The sequence below is a fragment of the Mus musculus genome, chromosome 8, assembly GCF_000001635.26.
Source record: "Mus musculus strain C57BL/6J chromosome 8, GRCm38.p6 C57BL/6J".
Lineage (NCBI taxonomy): Eukaryota > Metazoa > Chordata > Mammalia > Rodentia > Muridae > Mus > Mus musculus.
In genome coordinates, this window is record NC_000074.6 from 24,741,053 (window position 1) to 24,754,352 (window position 13,300).

Consider the following 13,300-nt stretch of genomic DNA (forward strand, 5'->3'; position numbering starts at 1 on the left):
ATGAATTATATTTCCTTCCTCAAACATGTCTGTCCCCAACCTTATGATGCAATAGGGAGACCAACCAGTTAGTTACCTTATGCCTACTCAAAGACTAAGAGCTGCAGTCTAAACTCTCTTTGTCAGCTATGGTGGCACATACCTACCATTCTAGCCCTTGGGAGGACGGGGCAGTTGGAACACCATGACTCTCAGTGACTGGGGTTACAGGTGCAAGCAATCACTTATTGAAATTTTGCACCAGTTGTCATTAGATAGTTATATACTTTACTTTTTGTGTTTTTTCCCCTTTTGTCTAATCATGATGATTGTCTTAACTGTTAACTTGACACAATCTAGAATCACCTGGAGAGGGAGTCACAGTTCAATCAGGATGGCCCACTGGCATGCCTGGGGAGGGTTATCTTGATGATGCTAGCTGAGATTTGAAGACTCACTCACTGTTTCGGTACCACTTCCTGTCGGGAGATCCTGAACTGTCTCAGAGTGGAGAAAGGGAGCTGAGAAGAAGGGGCAGGCATTCACACCCTCTGTTCTTAGCTATGGATGTGACTAGGGACTGCTGCCTTGACTTCCCCCTGGTGATGGACTGTAACCTAGAACTGTGTGCAAAACAGAGATTTCTCCCCCGAGTTGCATTTATTTTATCATTACAGCCAGCAGAGAAATTAATACAGGCACCGAAGGGATGCTGGCCTTGTCAAGTGTGTCTGGCTCTCTCTGTCTTACTCTTTGTGGCTAAAAACCAGTTCTTCCTTTCTTGCATTTCTTTCCTTTCTTAAAGTCAAGTTTTCATGTATTCCAGGCTATCCCCAAACTAGCCACTTAGCCAGCGGGGTTCAACCTCAAGTCCTAATTCTATCACCTAATTCTATCCAGTTTATACCACAAGATTCTGTATCCACTTTTCCCTCAAAGGGCACCTAGGGATGGTTCCTCTACAACAGTAGAGGCTTTCAGAAATGTGTGGGCTTTAAACTAGACATTTTCAGCAGTCCTAAAACCTAATCAGTACAAGGGATGAATTGTATCACTCCACACGTACCTTCCTCCACTGCTGGTCACATTGGTGTTACTCCCGCTATCTTCTGTTGTAGAGCTACAAGATTGATAAATTTCTTTTTTAAATAGAAAAAAACCGAAATCTCAAACATTAAATACAAAGACCGTAGTCCACGGAAACAGCATGTCTCGTCCACGTGACATGTCATTTTCCACTGTGAACACGGAAACAGCATGTCTCGTACACATGACATGTCATTTTCCACTGTGAACATGTGCCATTTGTGCTTTGGAACAGACATTTCACTGATATTTGCACTTTAAACTAGCTCAAGTGTTTATGCTATTAACCGATACATATACAGAGAGACCTATCTGTGATATCCCAAGTCATTAAGTTGAATTAAGGCAAAAACATTAGCAATGTTCAAAAAAAAAATCACACTACCCCAAAAACACATCATGTTTTGATTTTTTTGTTTCTGTTTTTGTTTTTTGTGAATCTGCCAAATAAGTTTGAATTTCAGATAATGTCTGACAATCATATAATAAATATTAAACAATTATGAAATTTTTTTTGACATACGGGTATACTTTAAGCAATACTCTGGATTTAAAATGTTGTATTAAATAACTTATTCATTTAGATGCAAATAGTGTTATTGTGGGTAAATGTGTGTTTCAACCAGCTCACAAGTGATATTGTACAACAAATGACAAGCACTCCAGGCATGTTTGTGAAAGATAGTGTATGTGGCAATGCCTTCTTCAATCACCCCACCACTTTTTCCAAGTGGGGGTGGGGCACAGTGTCTCACTGATCCTGGGGTTCATTTTTTCCACTAGATGGCCTGGGCAGCACCCTAGAGATTCCCATCTCTGCCTCGCAGCCGAGTGCTGGGGTTACCAGCACACACCACCACACTAAGATTTTTATACGAAGACTGAGCATCCAAACTTGGATCTGCATGGTACCATGGTAAACGTTTTTTCTTACTGAACCATCTCCGCCAACCCAGTGGCAGGCATTTCTGTTTCTAAGTACTATTTTTTTTCCTTTTTTCTTTTTTGAGACAGGGTTTCTCTGTATAGCCCTGGCTGTCCTGGAACTCACTTTGTAGACCAGGCTGGCCTCGAACTCAGAAATCTGCCTGCCTCTGTATCCCAAGTGCTGGGATTAAAGGCATGCGCCACCACGGCCCGGCTCTAAGTACTATTTAATAATTATTTTTACTCTGTCTATGAAGTAAATGTATAGTTCTATTTTTAAAAATCTGTTATTTTCTCTTTTTATTTTTAAATATGCTTTTCCCTTATCATGAAAAATATTTCTGTTGAATCTTCCTATAAATTCTGAAAAAGGAAAACCAGAGGGACATAGTATGGCAAAATACTATGAAATAAACATTAGAGGTCAACATAATGTTAGCTATCTCTGTAACTGGTGCCAGAGAATACAATGATTTATTAAATATATGTTCCTAGAGATCTGGGATACATTGGAAAGCCTTCTTCATTTCATGCTATACAGTTACCAAAAATCACTACAAGTATACAGAGGTTGTGTCAGTTTGATCAAGGTATCATAGTTTTGCATGCAAAACTTATAACATAAAACTGAGTTTTCTGAAGCTAAGTGTCACCTTGTCTCTTGTCTGTCAGTCTGATGCTATCAAGAATTCACCCAATTACCATGTGAATAAGTCACACAAATAGTTAGGATAATAAATTTAGACTGTGGCTTTTCTTTTTATTTTAATATTATGGTTCTTCATGATGTAAGCCTAACAACAGGACAACATGGCTAATTGACAGGACCAGTGAACTAAAAGGCCAAACTTGCCTCTAAGATGCCTGCAGCAACACTATCTTTCTCAGGGATGCTGGTGATGAAGTGAGTGGTTTTAGGGATGGAAATCAACCCATTTTGCAATGTGTGCCTGTGCCTCTCTTTGCATTGCATTGCATTGCCTGTAATCTTACATTTAATGAAGACCATCATTTTGTCTTGGCTCGTCTGATGCAATAATAATACATATATGTGCATATCTAATAGGTACCTGTCGCTTTCACTTCTTTCTCTGTCACATACACGACTCAGTTTGCTTTGCTTTATAACTACAGCTGAAATCATCACAAGTAAGGGCAGAGATATGTAGAGAATGAGCTGAAGCTGATTTTTTTTAAGATTACTATGACTTTGCTGCTTATAGCTTTTACCATCTAGAAGGGAAAAAAACACAAGGTTTAAATTGTGTCTTGAGATTTTATTAACCAAATGGAGAAGTAGAAAATATATCATTACCACAACTATTCCCCAACACTAAACACCTCATTCATATATACTAGAGAATATTTCTTTAAAAAAAAACTTAAAATTAGACTAATCTATACTATTGAAGTGTTAGGTTTTTTTTTTAATTACTTTTTCCCTTTTGAGAGTATAGTTGTACCACCTCCTTTTCCCTTTCTGTCCTTCAAGCCCTCCCAAGTCCTCCTTGCTATCTTTCAAATTCATGCCCACTTTTTAAGAAGAGTTATTTATTTTATGTATATGAGCACACTATAGCTCATCTTCAGACTGTAGCTTTCTTCAAACAGACACACTAGGATCCCACTACAGATGGTTGTGAGCCACCATGTGATTGCTGAGAATTGAACTCAGGACCTCTGGAAGAGCAGTCAGTGCTCTTATCTACTGAGCCATCTCTGCAGCCCTCTTTTTTAGTGTGTGTGTGTGTGTGTGTGTGTGTGTGTGTGTAAAATATTCATGTATATACAACATATTAATTAATATGCAACCTGGTAATTTTCTAGAAGGTAAGGCAATTACAAAGATTTATTCAATTCCTTTCTAGTTTATCAACATACCCTGTAGATCTAAAAGACTATGCAGTCTACATAATACTGTGAGCCAGTTTCAAGTATACCAAAGGTGGAAAATCAGTTGTTCTATCTTCACACATAACTGTTCCTTCTGCTTGTTCAAAGAAGCCCAATAAGCCAGGTTTGGTACTTAGAATGGGGTTGCTGTCCCAAGGAATACTTGTGAGTCAGGGCAAGAGCAAAGCTGGAGTGGTAGTAAGAGGCAGGCTAGGAGATCCATCAACTGACACAAAAGGGCTGCTGGAGGAATTGCAATTTAAAATTATCCGAATGAGAATTGATGGGGATGGGGGAGGGAGGAGAAATTGTGAGGAAGTCTGCATCTTCTTAGAAACCGCATAAAGAATCAAGGCTAGAAACACAGACACTATTGCACATGCCAGCAAGATTTTGCTGAAAGGACCCTGATATAGCTGTCTCTATGAGGCTATGCCAGTGCCTGTCAAATACAGAAGTGGATGCTCACAGTAATCTATTGGATGGAACACAGGACCCCAGTGGAGGAGCTAGAGAAAGTACCCAGGGAGCTGAAGGGGTCTGCAGCCCTATAAGTGGAACAACAATACGAACTAACCAGTAACCCCCAGAGCTCATGTCTCTAGCTGCATATGTAGAAGAGGATGGCCTAGTCGGCCATCATTGGGAAGAGAGGTCCCTTGGTCTTGCAAACTTTATATTCCCCAGTACAGGGAAACGCCAGGGCCAAGAAGTGGGAGTGGGTGGGTAGGGGAGTAGGGCAGGGAGAGGGTACAGGGGACTTTCGGGATAGCATTTGAAATGTAAATGAATAAAATATCTAATTAAAAAATTGAAAAAAAAAGAATCAAGGATAGAACATTGGTGACTCACCAACATTAAAGTCAGATTCTAGCGGCATCTCAGACAGAAACAAGCCTTCAGTGAAACTGTCGCTGGCACAACTCTTAGTTAAACTGGACTTTATTGGCTTGTAAAGGATGGAATTTTCCAAGCCCAGAAAATGAATATTTACCAGAGGAGATTCTAAATGGAAATGTTGAAGTTCTAGTATATACCCTCCAGATTGCGTATAGCAAAATCCAAGAGTCCAAAGACAGATGAAAGAAGTCAATTCAAAGAAGAAATACTCAACCTGCTCATATTTGAAAAAGGAAGTGTGCTCTCTAAAGGATACTAAAGAATTCTTAGAAAAACCATATATGTGTGTGTGTTTGTGTATACATACATACATACATACATACATACATACATACATGTACGTATGTATGTATGTATGTATGTATGTATGTATGTATGTATGATGGGAATCTTGGATTTAATCAGCCATCTCTGAAGAAACCAGGAATGTGGGATTAGACCAGAGGAGACAGAGTTATGCCAGCAGAGACACTGTCAGTTTGGGCCAAAGGGAACAATAAGGGACAGGAAAGACATCGGCTACAAACATGCCCTATATTTTCAAAGAAGAATTATCTGGGAAACATTTCTATGACCTTTAGGGGCTACTACCATTACTCCCACTTGAAAATTAAAATTTAAATTGCTGACACTGCTTTGATCTTAATGTGCAATCTCAGTACTAATAAGGAAAAAAATCTAAGAAACTGTATAGTCCATGTTTCTTAACCTTATGAAAAGCCCTGTTTGCTACATTAGTTACTATTTAATAAAGACTTGGACCTTTAACTTTTCCTCTGACGTGCTACATTTAATAAATAAAATTTAAAGAATGCTAACCTTCAACATGATATTTATGTCCATCATCAACGCTTCCAAACTGTCCCTTATGTTCCTCACAAAAAGGAGGGTTATATCCTATATCACAGTGGCAATGCTGTAAATTGTTGCAAACCTGCATAAATTAAAACAAAGAACTCAGTACCATATAGCACTACATTCTGGGAAATGTAGTTTAAATACAGATTCACCAAGTCTCCTCTTATAATTGCCCATACTTTAGAGCGTATATTTAAGTTTCTGTAGCTAAGTTACCTTTTTCAGTTTTTTACCTATTTTTTCAACTTCCCTATAACCACACCCACATAGTACAGCTGCCAATAACATCCAGCTAATCGTCTTGTCACTTAATACTTTCTAGCTTCACAGGACAGCCCAGATTCTAGTAAGGCTGGCAATGACTTTCTGACAGCATCTGTTTACTGCCTCTTGCCTTGTCTCCATAAGCAAAGGATTGTATAGTTCTGTGGCTATATAAGGATGCACTCTCTGAACAGTCTCCACTCCACATATTCACCAAACATTTTACATATGCAGAACTATATTCTGTGACTAGTTGGCAAGTTCCTTAAGAAGCGAAGGCTGGAGTTACAAATTATAACAAATATAGTAAATATAACATATTTATTATATTTACAATATATAATCATTGTTATATGTTGTATAATACATGATATAATAAAGTAAAATTCAATTAATATAATATGTAATATAAGAAATTTGATAAATGACACCATACACAATAAAACTGGCAAAAAACCTCGAGTCAGTTATAATGCCTTCTTATTGGATTGCTAAAGCCATATTGCTGAGATAAATACTTACCCCATGGTCGTTGCAATCTCTAGTTGAATCACACTTGGAAGAATCCATGTGAAATCTAGTTTCTGTGCATGATGCTCTCAAACAAAACTGAAGCAAAGCAAGACAAAAATGAGAAAAAAAAATAGGCAATCAGACCACGAAATTGAAAGCATGGACCAAAAACAAGAGACTTTTAGAAAAATTAGAAGTCATATTACCCATAATTAGGATTCGAACCTATGAGAATATAGTCAAGCAGAATGGTAATTGTTATACATTGCAATGAGCTTCGTGCCTGCTGATTGTAAATCATACAAAGACTTCTGAGTCTTATTTTCAAATCATTTATCTTAAGAAATCCTCTTAGAAAGGTAGGTGGTGATGTCGGTTTTCATCACACGTGGAGGGAGGCTATATGCTCTGCAGTGAGTGAGAGCTTACAGATATATCATCTTTGTGATGAGCTTTCATCAAAAGTAACTAGCATACAAAGTTGACACCAGAAATGGAGTTATTGCTGATATAAGGTTGTCTGTAGGCCTTTAAAAGTGGCCCACAGGAGGGATATGGAAGAACCTGGGAACTGGGAGCTGGAAGATCCTTAGGATGTTAAAGGCAGGGCTGAAAATGACATTCTGGTGGGAATTTTGAAGCTCAGAATGCCGAGAGGAATGTGGGCAATGGGGACCTGGCTCATGAGATTTTAAAAGACTGCAAGGACAATTTTTAGGAACTTGGCTTCAGGTCCCTTTAATATTATGGCAAACATTCCAGATGCACTCTGTTCATTTCTGAAAACTCAGTTGAAGCTAAATTCTATAGTGACAGACTAATTTGTTTGGTAGAAGACATAGTAAGACAAGGGCATTCAGGCTGTATGTTATGGTTACTGTTTATTGTACCCTGGCTAAAGTTAGAAAGAGCAGAAGGCAGAGTTGGAAGACATGCTGTTTGTCGGGGAAGGGAAAGATTTAATGATGCAGGCAAAGGCAGAACTAGGCAAGCACTTCTAGGGGAGCACCTGGGATCCTAAAGATTAGCACCATCACATCAGAATCCCTTGATCCAAACTGGCACAACAGGGAAGAGTTCCCAAGGGAAAGGCCTCACTTTTAAAAATTTGGATCTTTTCCATTCAAGCTCACCTCAGAAGGAGAAAGCCTAAGCACAGAACATGGACAAGAGGATTCTCCTCTCAAAGAACACCCCTAAGGAGCATTTCCCAGGAATCAGCACACAAAGGCCAGAGAGAGAGAAAGAAAGAAAGAAAGAAAGAAAGAAAGAAAGAAAGAAAGAAAGAAAGAAAGAAAGAAAGAAAGAGGGAGGGAGGGAGGGAGGGAGGGGGGACGGAGGGAGGGAGGAAGGAAGGATGGAAGGAAGGAAGGAAGGAAGGAAGGAGGAAGGAAGAGAGTTAATGAAAAGCAGCCAGCACTCTCTGCTTCCTGTTTCACAGATGCAGTGCAACCAACTGCAACTGTGCCTCTTCCTTACCATGCCAGGCTATGTGAGCCAAAAACGAACCCATCTTTCAATTTGCCTCAGTTAGATACTTTGTAGCAGCATTACAAAAAGTAATAAACATAGAGATCAACAGCAAGGCTGACCCTGATCTATAAATGTAGTAGACTACACCAGCCAAATAAAGTATCTCAGTTAAGGATGTTTGGCTATGAACAGACACCATGACCATGGCAACCCTTAGGGGAAAAAAAAAAACAAAAAACAAAAAACATTTCACTGGGGCTGGCTTACAGTTCCAGAAGTTTAGTCTATTATTGCCATGGCGGGAAACATGGCAGCATGCAGGCAGACACTATGCTAGAGAAGGAGCCGAGAGGTCTACATCTTGACCCTCAAGCAGCAGAAGCAATTGTGTGCTACTCTGGGCATAGCTTGAGCATATGAGACCTCAAAGACACACTTCTTCCAAGAAGGCCACACCTACTCCAGGAAGGCCACACTTCTAAACAGGGCCATTCTCCATGGGCCAAGCATTCAAACACATGAGTCCATGCAGAACACTTTTATTCAAGCTACCACATAAAGAGAAAAAAAGCAGGCAATAGAGAATAGGGAAAGAAACGGTACAAAGGGATTTACTTAAGAGAACTCAAATAAGCAACAGATCTTCATACTTTATATATATATGGCTTCTTTTTCACAACTATACCCAGGAGCAGATCCTGTGGTCAGCCCCAACCCCTACCCTGCCCACACCCAGAGACAGTTTGACCCCTCACTCTCCAGGAGTTCTAACACTACCAGGCTCACAGGTGATTTCCCCAATCCCAGCCTCAATACCTAACTTAACTGGGAACGATTCCCCCTGGGACCCAGAAAACACAGGAGCTCCTGCCCTGCCAGACAGACTCACCTCCCTTCTTGTCCATAACTGTACCAGGAAGCAGAACATGAGCTCCAGCACCACCGCCACCCACCCTGCCAACACCCAGAGTCAGCTTGACTCTCAGGAGGTCTGCCATAGTCAGGCTCACAGATCAGGTATGCCAGACCCTTTCCCATACCTACAGACAGCCTGATCCAAGGATATCCAATACAACCAGGCTCACAGGAGGGACAGGCTCCAGTCAGAGACAACAAAGCCAGTTAATACCAGAGATAACCAGATGGCAAGGGGCAAGCACAAGAACATGAGCAACAGAAACCAAGACTACTTGGCAACATCAGAACCCAGTTCTCCCACCACAGCAAGCCCTGGATACCCTAGCACACCTAAAAAGCAAGATTCTGATCTAAAGTCCCATCTCATAAAGATGATAGAAGACCTTAAAGGGGACATAAATAACTCCCCTAAAAAAATATAAGAGAACACAGGTAAACAGGTAGAAGCCCTTAGAGAGGAAACACATAATTCATTTAAAGAAATACAGGAAAACACAATCAAACAGGTAAAGAAATTGAACAAAAATCATCCAGGATCTTAAAATGGAGATAGAAACAGTAAAGAAATTACAAAGGGAGACAACCCTGGAGATGGAGAACCTGGAAAAGAGATCAAGAGTCACAGATGCAAGTATCACCAACAGAATACAAGAGCTAGATGAGAGAATCTCAGAGGCAGAAGATACCATAGAAGACAGTGGCATAACAGTCAAAGAAAATACAAAGTGCAAAAAACTCCTAACCCAAAACATCCAATAAATCCGGGACACAATGAAAAGATCAAACCTAAGGATAATAGGTATAGAAGAGAGTGAAGATTCCCAATTCAAAGGGCCAGTAAACACCTTCAACAAAACCATAGAAGACAACTTCTCTAACCTAAAGAAAGAGATACCCATAAACATACAAAAAGCCCACAGAACTCCAAATAAATTGGACCAGAAAATAAATGTCTCCTGCTACATAATAATCAAAACACCAAATATACTAAACAAAGAAAGAATATTAAAAGTAGCAAGGTAAAAAAGGTCAAGTAACATAAAGGCAGACCTATCAGAATTACACCAGACTTCTGAACAGAGACTATGAAAGCTAAAAGATCCTGGTCATACAGACCCTAAGAGAACACAAGTGCCAGCCCAGACTACTATACCCAGCAAAACTCTCAGTTACCATAGATGGAGAAACAAAGATATTCTATGACAAATCCAAATTTAAACAATATCTTTCTGCTAAACCAGCCCTGCAGAGGATAATAGAAGGAAAAACTCCAACACAAGGAGGGAAACTACACCCCAGAAAAACTGAGAAATTAATCTTCTCACAATAAACCTCAAAGAAAATAGCCACACAAACATAATTCCACCTCTAACAACAAAAAAATATCAGGAAGCAACAATCATTGGTCTTTAATAAATCTCAACATCAATGGGTTCAATCCCTCAATAAAAAGATATAGGCTAACAGATTGGATATGTAAACAGGACCCATCGTTCTGTCACATACAGGAAACCCACCTAAGTAACAAAGACAGGCACTACCTCAGAGTAAAAGTCTGGGGAAAAAATTTCCAAGCAAATAGTCCCAAGAAACAAGCTGGAGTAGCTATTCTAATATCCAATAACATAGGTTTTCAACCAAAAGTTATCAAAAAAGATGGCGAAGGATACTTCATACTCATCAAAGGAAAAATCCACCTAGAAGAACTCTCAATTCTAAACCTCTATGACCCAAATGCAAGGGCATCCACATTTATAAAAGAAACATTACTTAAGTTCAAACCACACATTTAACCTCACATAATAATAGTGGGAGACTTCAACACCCCACTCTTACCAATGGACAGATCATGGAAACAGAAACTAAACAGAGACACCGTGAAACTAACAGAAGTTATGAACAAAATAGATTTAGCAGACAGCTACAGAACATTTCTCTCTAAAACAAAAGAATATACCTTCTTTTCAGCACCTCATGGTACCTTCTCCAAAACTGACCATATGATTAGACACAATACAAGCCTCAAGAAAAACAAGAAGATTGAATTAATCCCACACACTATAAGATTACCACAGACTAAGGCTGGTCTTCAATAACAACAAAAACAAAAGAAAACTCATATAAGCTGAACAACTCTCTACTCAATGATAATTTGGTCAGGGAAGAAATAAAGAATTTAAAGACCTTTTAGAATTTAGTGAAAATGAGGGCACAGCATATCCAAACTTATGGGACACAATGAAAGCAGTGCTAAGGGGGGGAATTCATAGCACTGATATGATAATAATGCCCTGGTAAAGAGACTGAAGAGACTCTATACTAGCAGGTTCTGAAAGATCTTGAACAAATAGAAGCAAATACACCAAAGAGGAGTAGATGGCAAGAAATAATCAAACTCAGAACTGAAATTAACCAAGTAGGAACAGAGAGAACTATACAAAGAATCAATAAAACTAAGAGCTGGTTCTTTGAGAAAATCAACAAGATAGGTAAGCCCTTAGTCAAACTAACTAGAGGGCACAGGGACAGTAGCCTAATTAACAAAATCAAAATTGAAAAAGGAGACATATCTGAATATCTATGCTCCAAATACAAGGGCAGCCACATTCATTAAAGACACTTTAGTAAAGCTCAGAGCACACATTGCACCTCACACAATAATAGTGGGAGACTTCAACACACCACTTTCATCAATGGACAGATCGTGGAAACAGAAAGTAAACAGGGACACAGTGAAACTAACAGAAGTTATGAAACAAATGGACCTGACAGATATCTACAGAACATTTTATCCTAAAACAAAAGGATATACCTTCTTCTCAGCACCTCACGGGACCTTCTCCAAAATTGACCATATAATTGATCACAAAACAGGCCTCAACAGATACAAAAATATTGAAATTGTCCCATGTATCCTATCAGACCACCATGGCCTAAGACTGATCTTCAATAACAACATAAATAACGGAAAGCCAACATTCACGTGGAAACTGAACAACACTCTTCTCAATGATACCTTGGTCAAGGAAGGAATAAAGAAAGAAATGAAAGACTTTTTAGAGTTTAATGAAAATGAAGCCACAACGTACCCAAACCTATGGGACACAATGAAAGCATTTCTAAGAGGGAAACTCATAGCTCTGAGTGCCTCCAAGAAGAAACGGGAGAGAGCAAATACTAGCAGCTTGACAACACATCTAAAAGCTCTAGAAAAAAAGGAAGCAAATTCACCCAAGAGGAGTAGACGGCAGGAAATAATCAAACTCAGGGGTGAAATCAACCAAGTAGAAACAAGAAGAACTATTCAAAGAATTAACCAAACAAGGAGTTGGTTCTTTGAGAAAATCAACAAGATAGATAAACCCTTAGCTAGACTCACTAAAGGGCACAGGGACAAAATCCTAATTAACAAAACCAGAAATGAAAAGGGAGACATAACAACAGATCCTGAAGAAATCCAAAACACCATCAGATCCTTCTACAAAAGGCTATACTCAACAAAACTGGAAAACCTGGACGAAATGGACAAATTTCTGGACAGATACCAGGTACCAAAGTTGAATCAGGATCAAGTTGACCATTTAAACAGTCCCATATCACCTAAAGAAATAGAAGCAGTTATTAATAGTCTCCCAGCCAAAAAAAGCCCAGGACCAGACGGGTTTAGTGCAGAGTTTTATCAGACCTTCAAAGAAGATCTAATTCCAGTTCTGCACAAACTATTTCACAAAATAGAAGTAGAAGGTACTCTACCCAACTCATTTTATGAAGCCACTATTACTCTGATACCTAAACCACAGAAAGACCCAACAAAGATGGAGAACTTCAGACCAATTTCTCTTATGAACATCGATGCAAAAATCCTCAATAAAATTCTCGCTAACCGAATCCAAGAACACATTAAAGCAATCATCCATCCTGACCAAGCCAGGGATGCAGGAATGGTTTAATATACGAAAATCCATCAATGTAATCCATTATATAAACAAACTCAAAGACAAAAACCACGTGATCATCTCGTTAGATGCAGAAAAAGCATTTGACAAGATCCAAGACCCATTCATGACAAAAGTTTTGGAAAGATCAGGAATTCAAGGCCCATACCTAAACATGATAAAAGCAATCTACAGCAAACCAGTAGCCAACATCAAAGTAAATGGAGAGAAGCTGGAAGCAATCCCACTAAAATCAGGGACTAGACAAGGCTGCCCACTTTCTCCCTACCTTTTCAACATAGTACTTGAAGTATTAGCCAGAGCAATTCGACAACAAAAGGAGATCAAGGGGATACAAATTGGAAAAGAGGAAGTCAAAATATCACTTTTTGCAGATGATATGATAGTATATATAAGTGACCCTAAAAATTCTACCAGAGAACTCCTAAACCTGATAAACAGCTTCGGTGAAGTAGCTGGATATAAGATAAACTCAAACAAGTCAATGGCCTTTCTCTATACAAAGAATAAACAGGCTGAGAAAGAAATTAGGG

General features: G+C 39.1%; 1 protein-coding gene across 6 annotated transcripts in view; it reads right to left on the reverse strand.

Annotated features, from left to right (window-relative positions):
• Adam5 (a disintegrin and metallopeptidase domain 5) overlaps window positions 1-13,300 on the reverse strand; it is a 97,277-nt gene that overhangs the window by 13,960 nt on the left and 70,017 nt on the right. For 2 of the 6 annotated variants that reach the window (NM_001272058.1, NM_007401.3), the window contains exons 17-20: window positions 6,430-6,516; window positions 5,605-5,719; window positions 3,063-3,225; window positions 1,046-1,099 (exon numbers count right to left, since the gene is read on the reverse strand). In NM_001272058.1, coding sequence (NP_001258987.1) covers window positions 1,046-1,099; window positions 3,063-3,225; window positions 5,605-5,719; window positions 6,430-6,516 — 419 coding nt within the window. The remainder of the gene's footprint in view (window positions 1-1,045; window positions 1,100-3,062; window positions 3,226-5,604; window positions 5,720-6,429; window positions 6,517-13,300) is intronic. The other 4 variants (XM_011242115.1, XM_006508985.1, NM_001272059.1 and 1 more) reach the window with 2 other exon arrangements.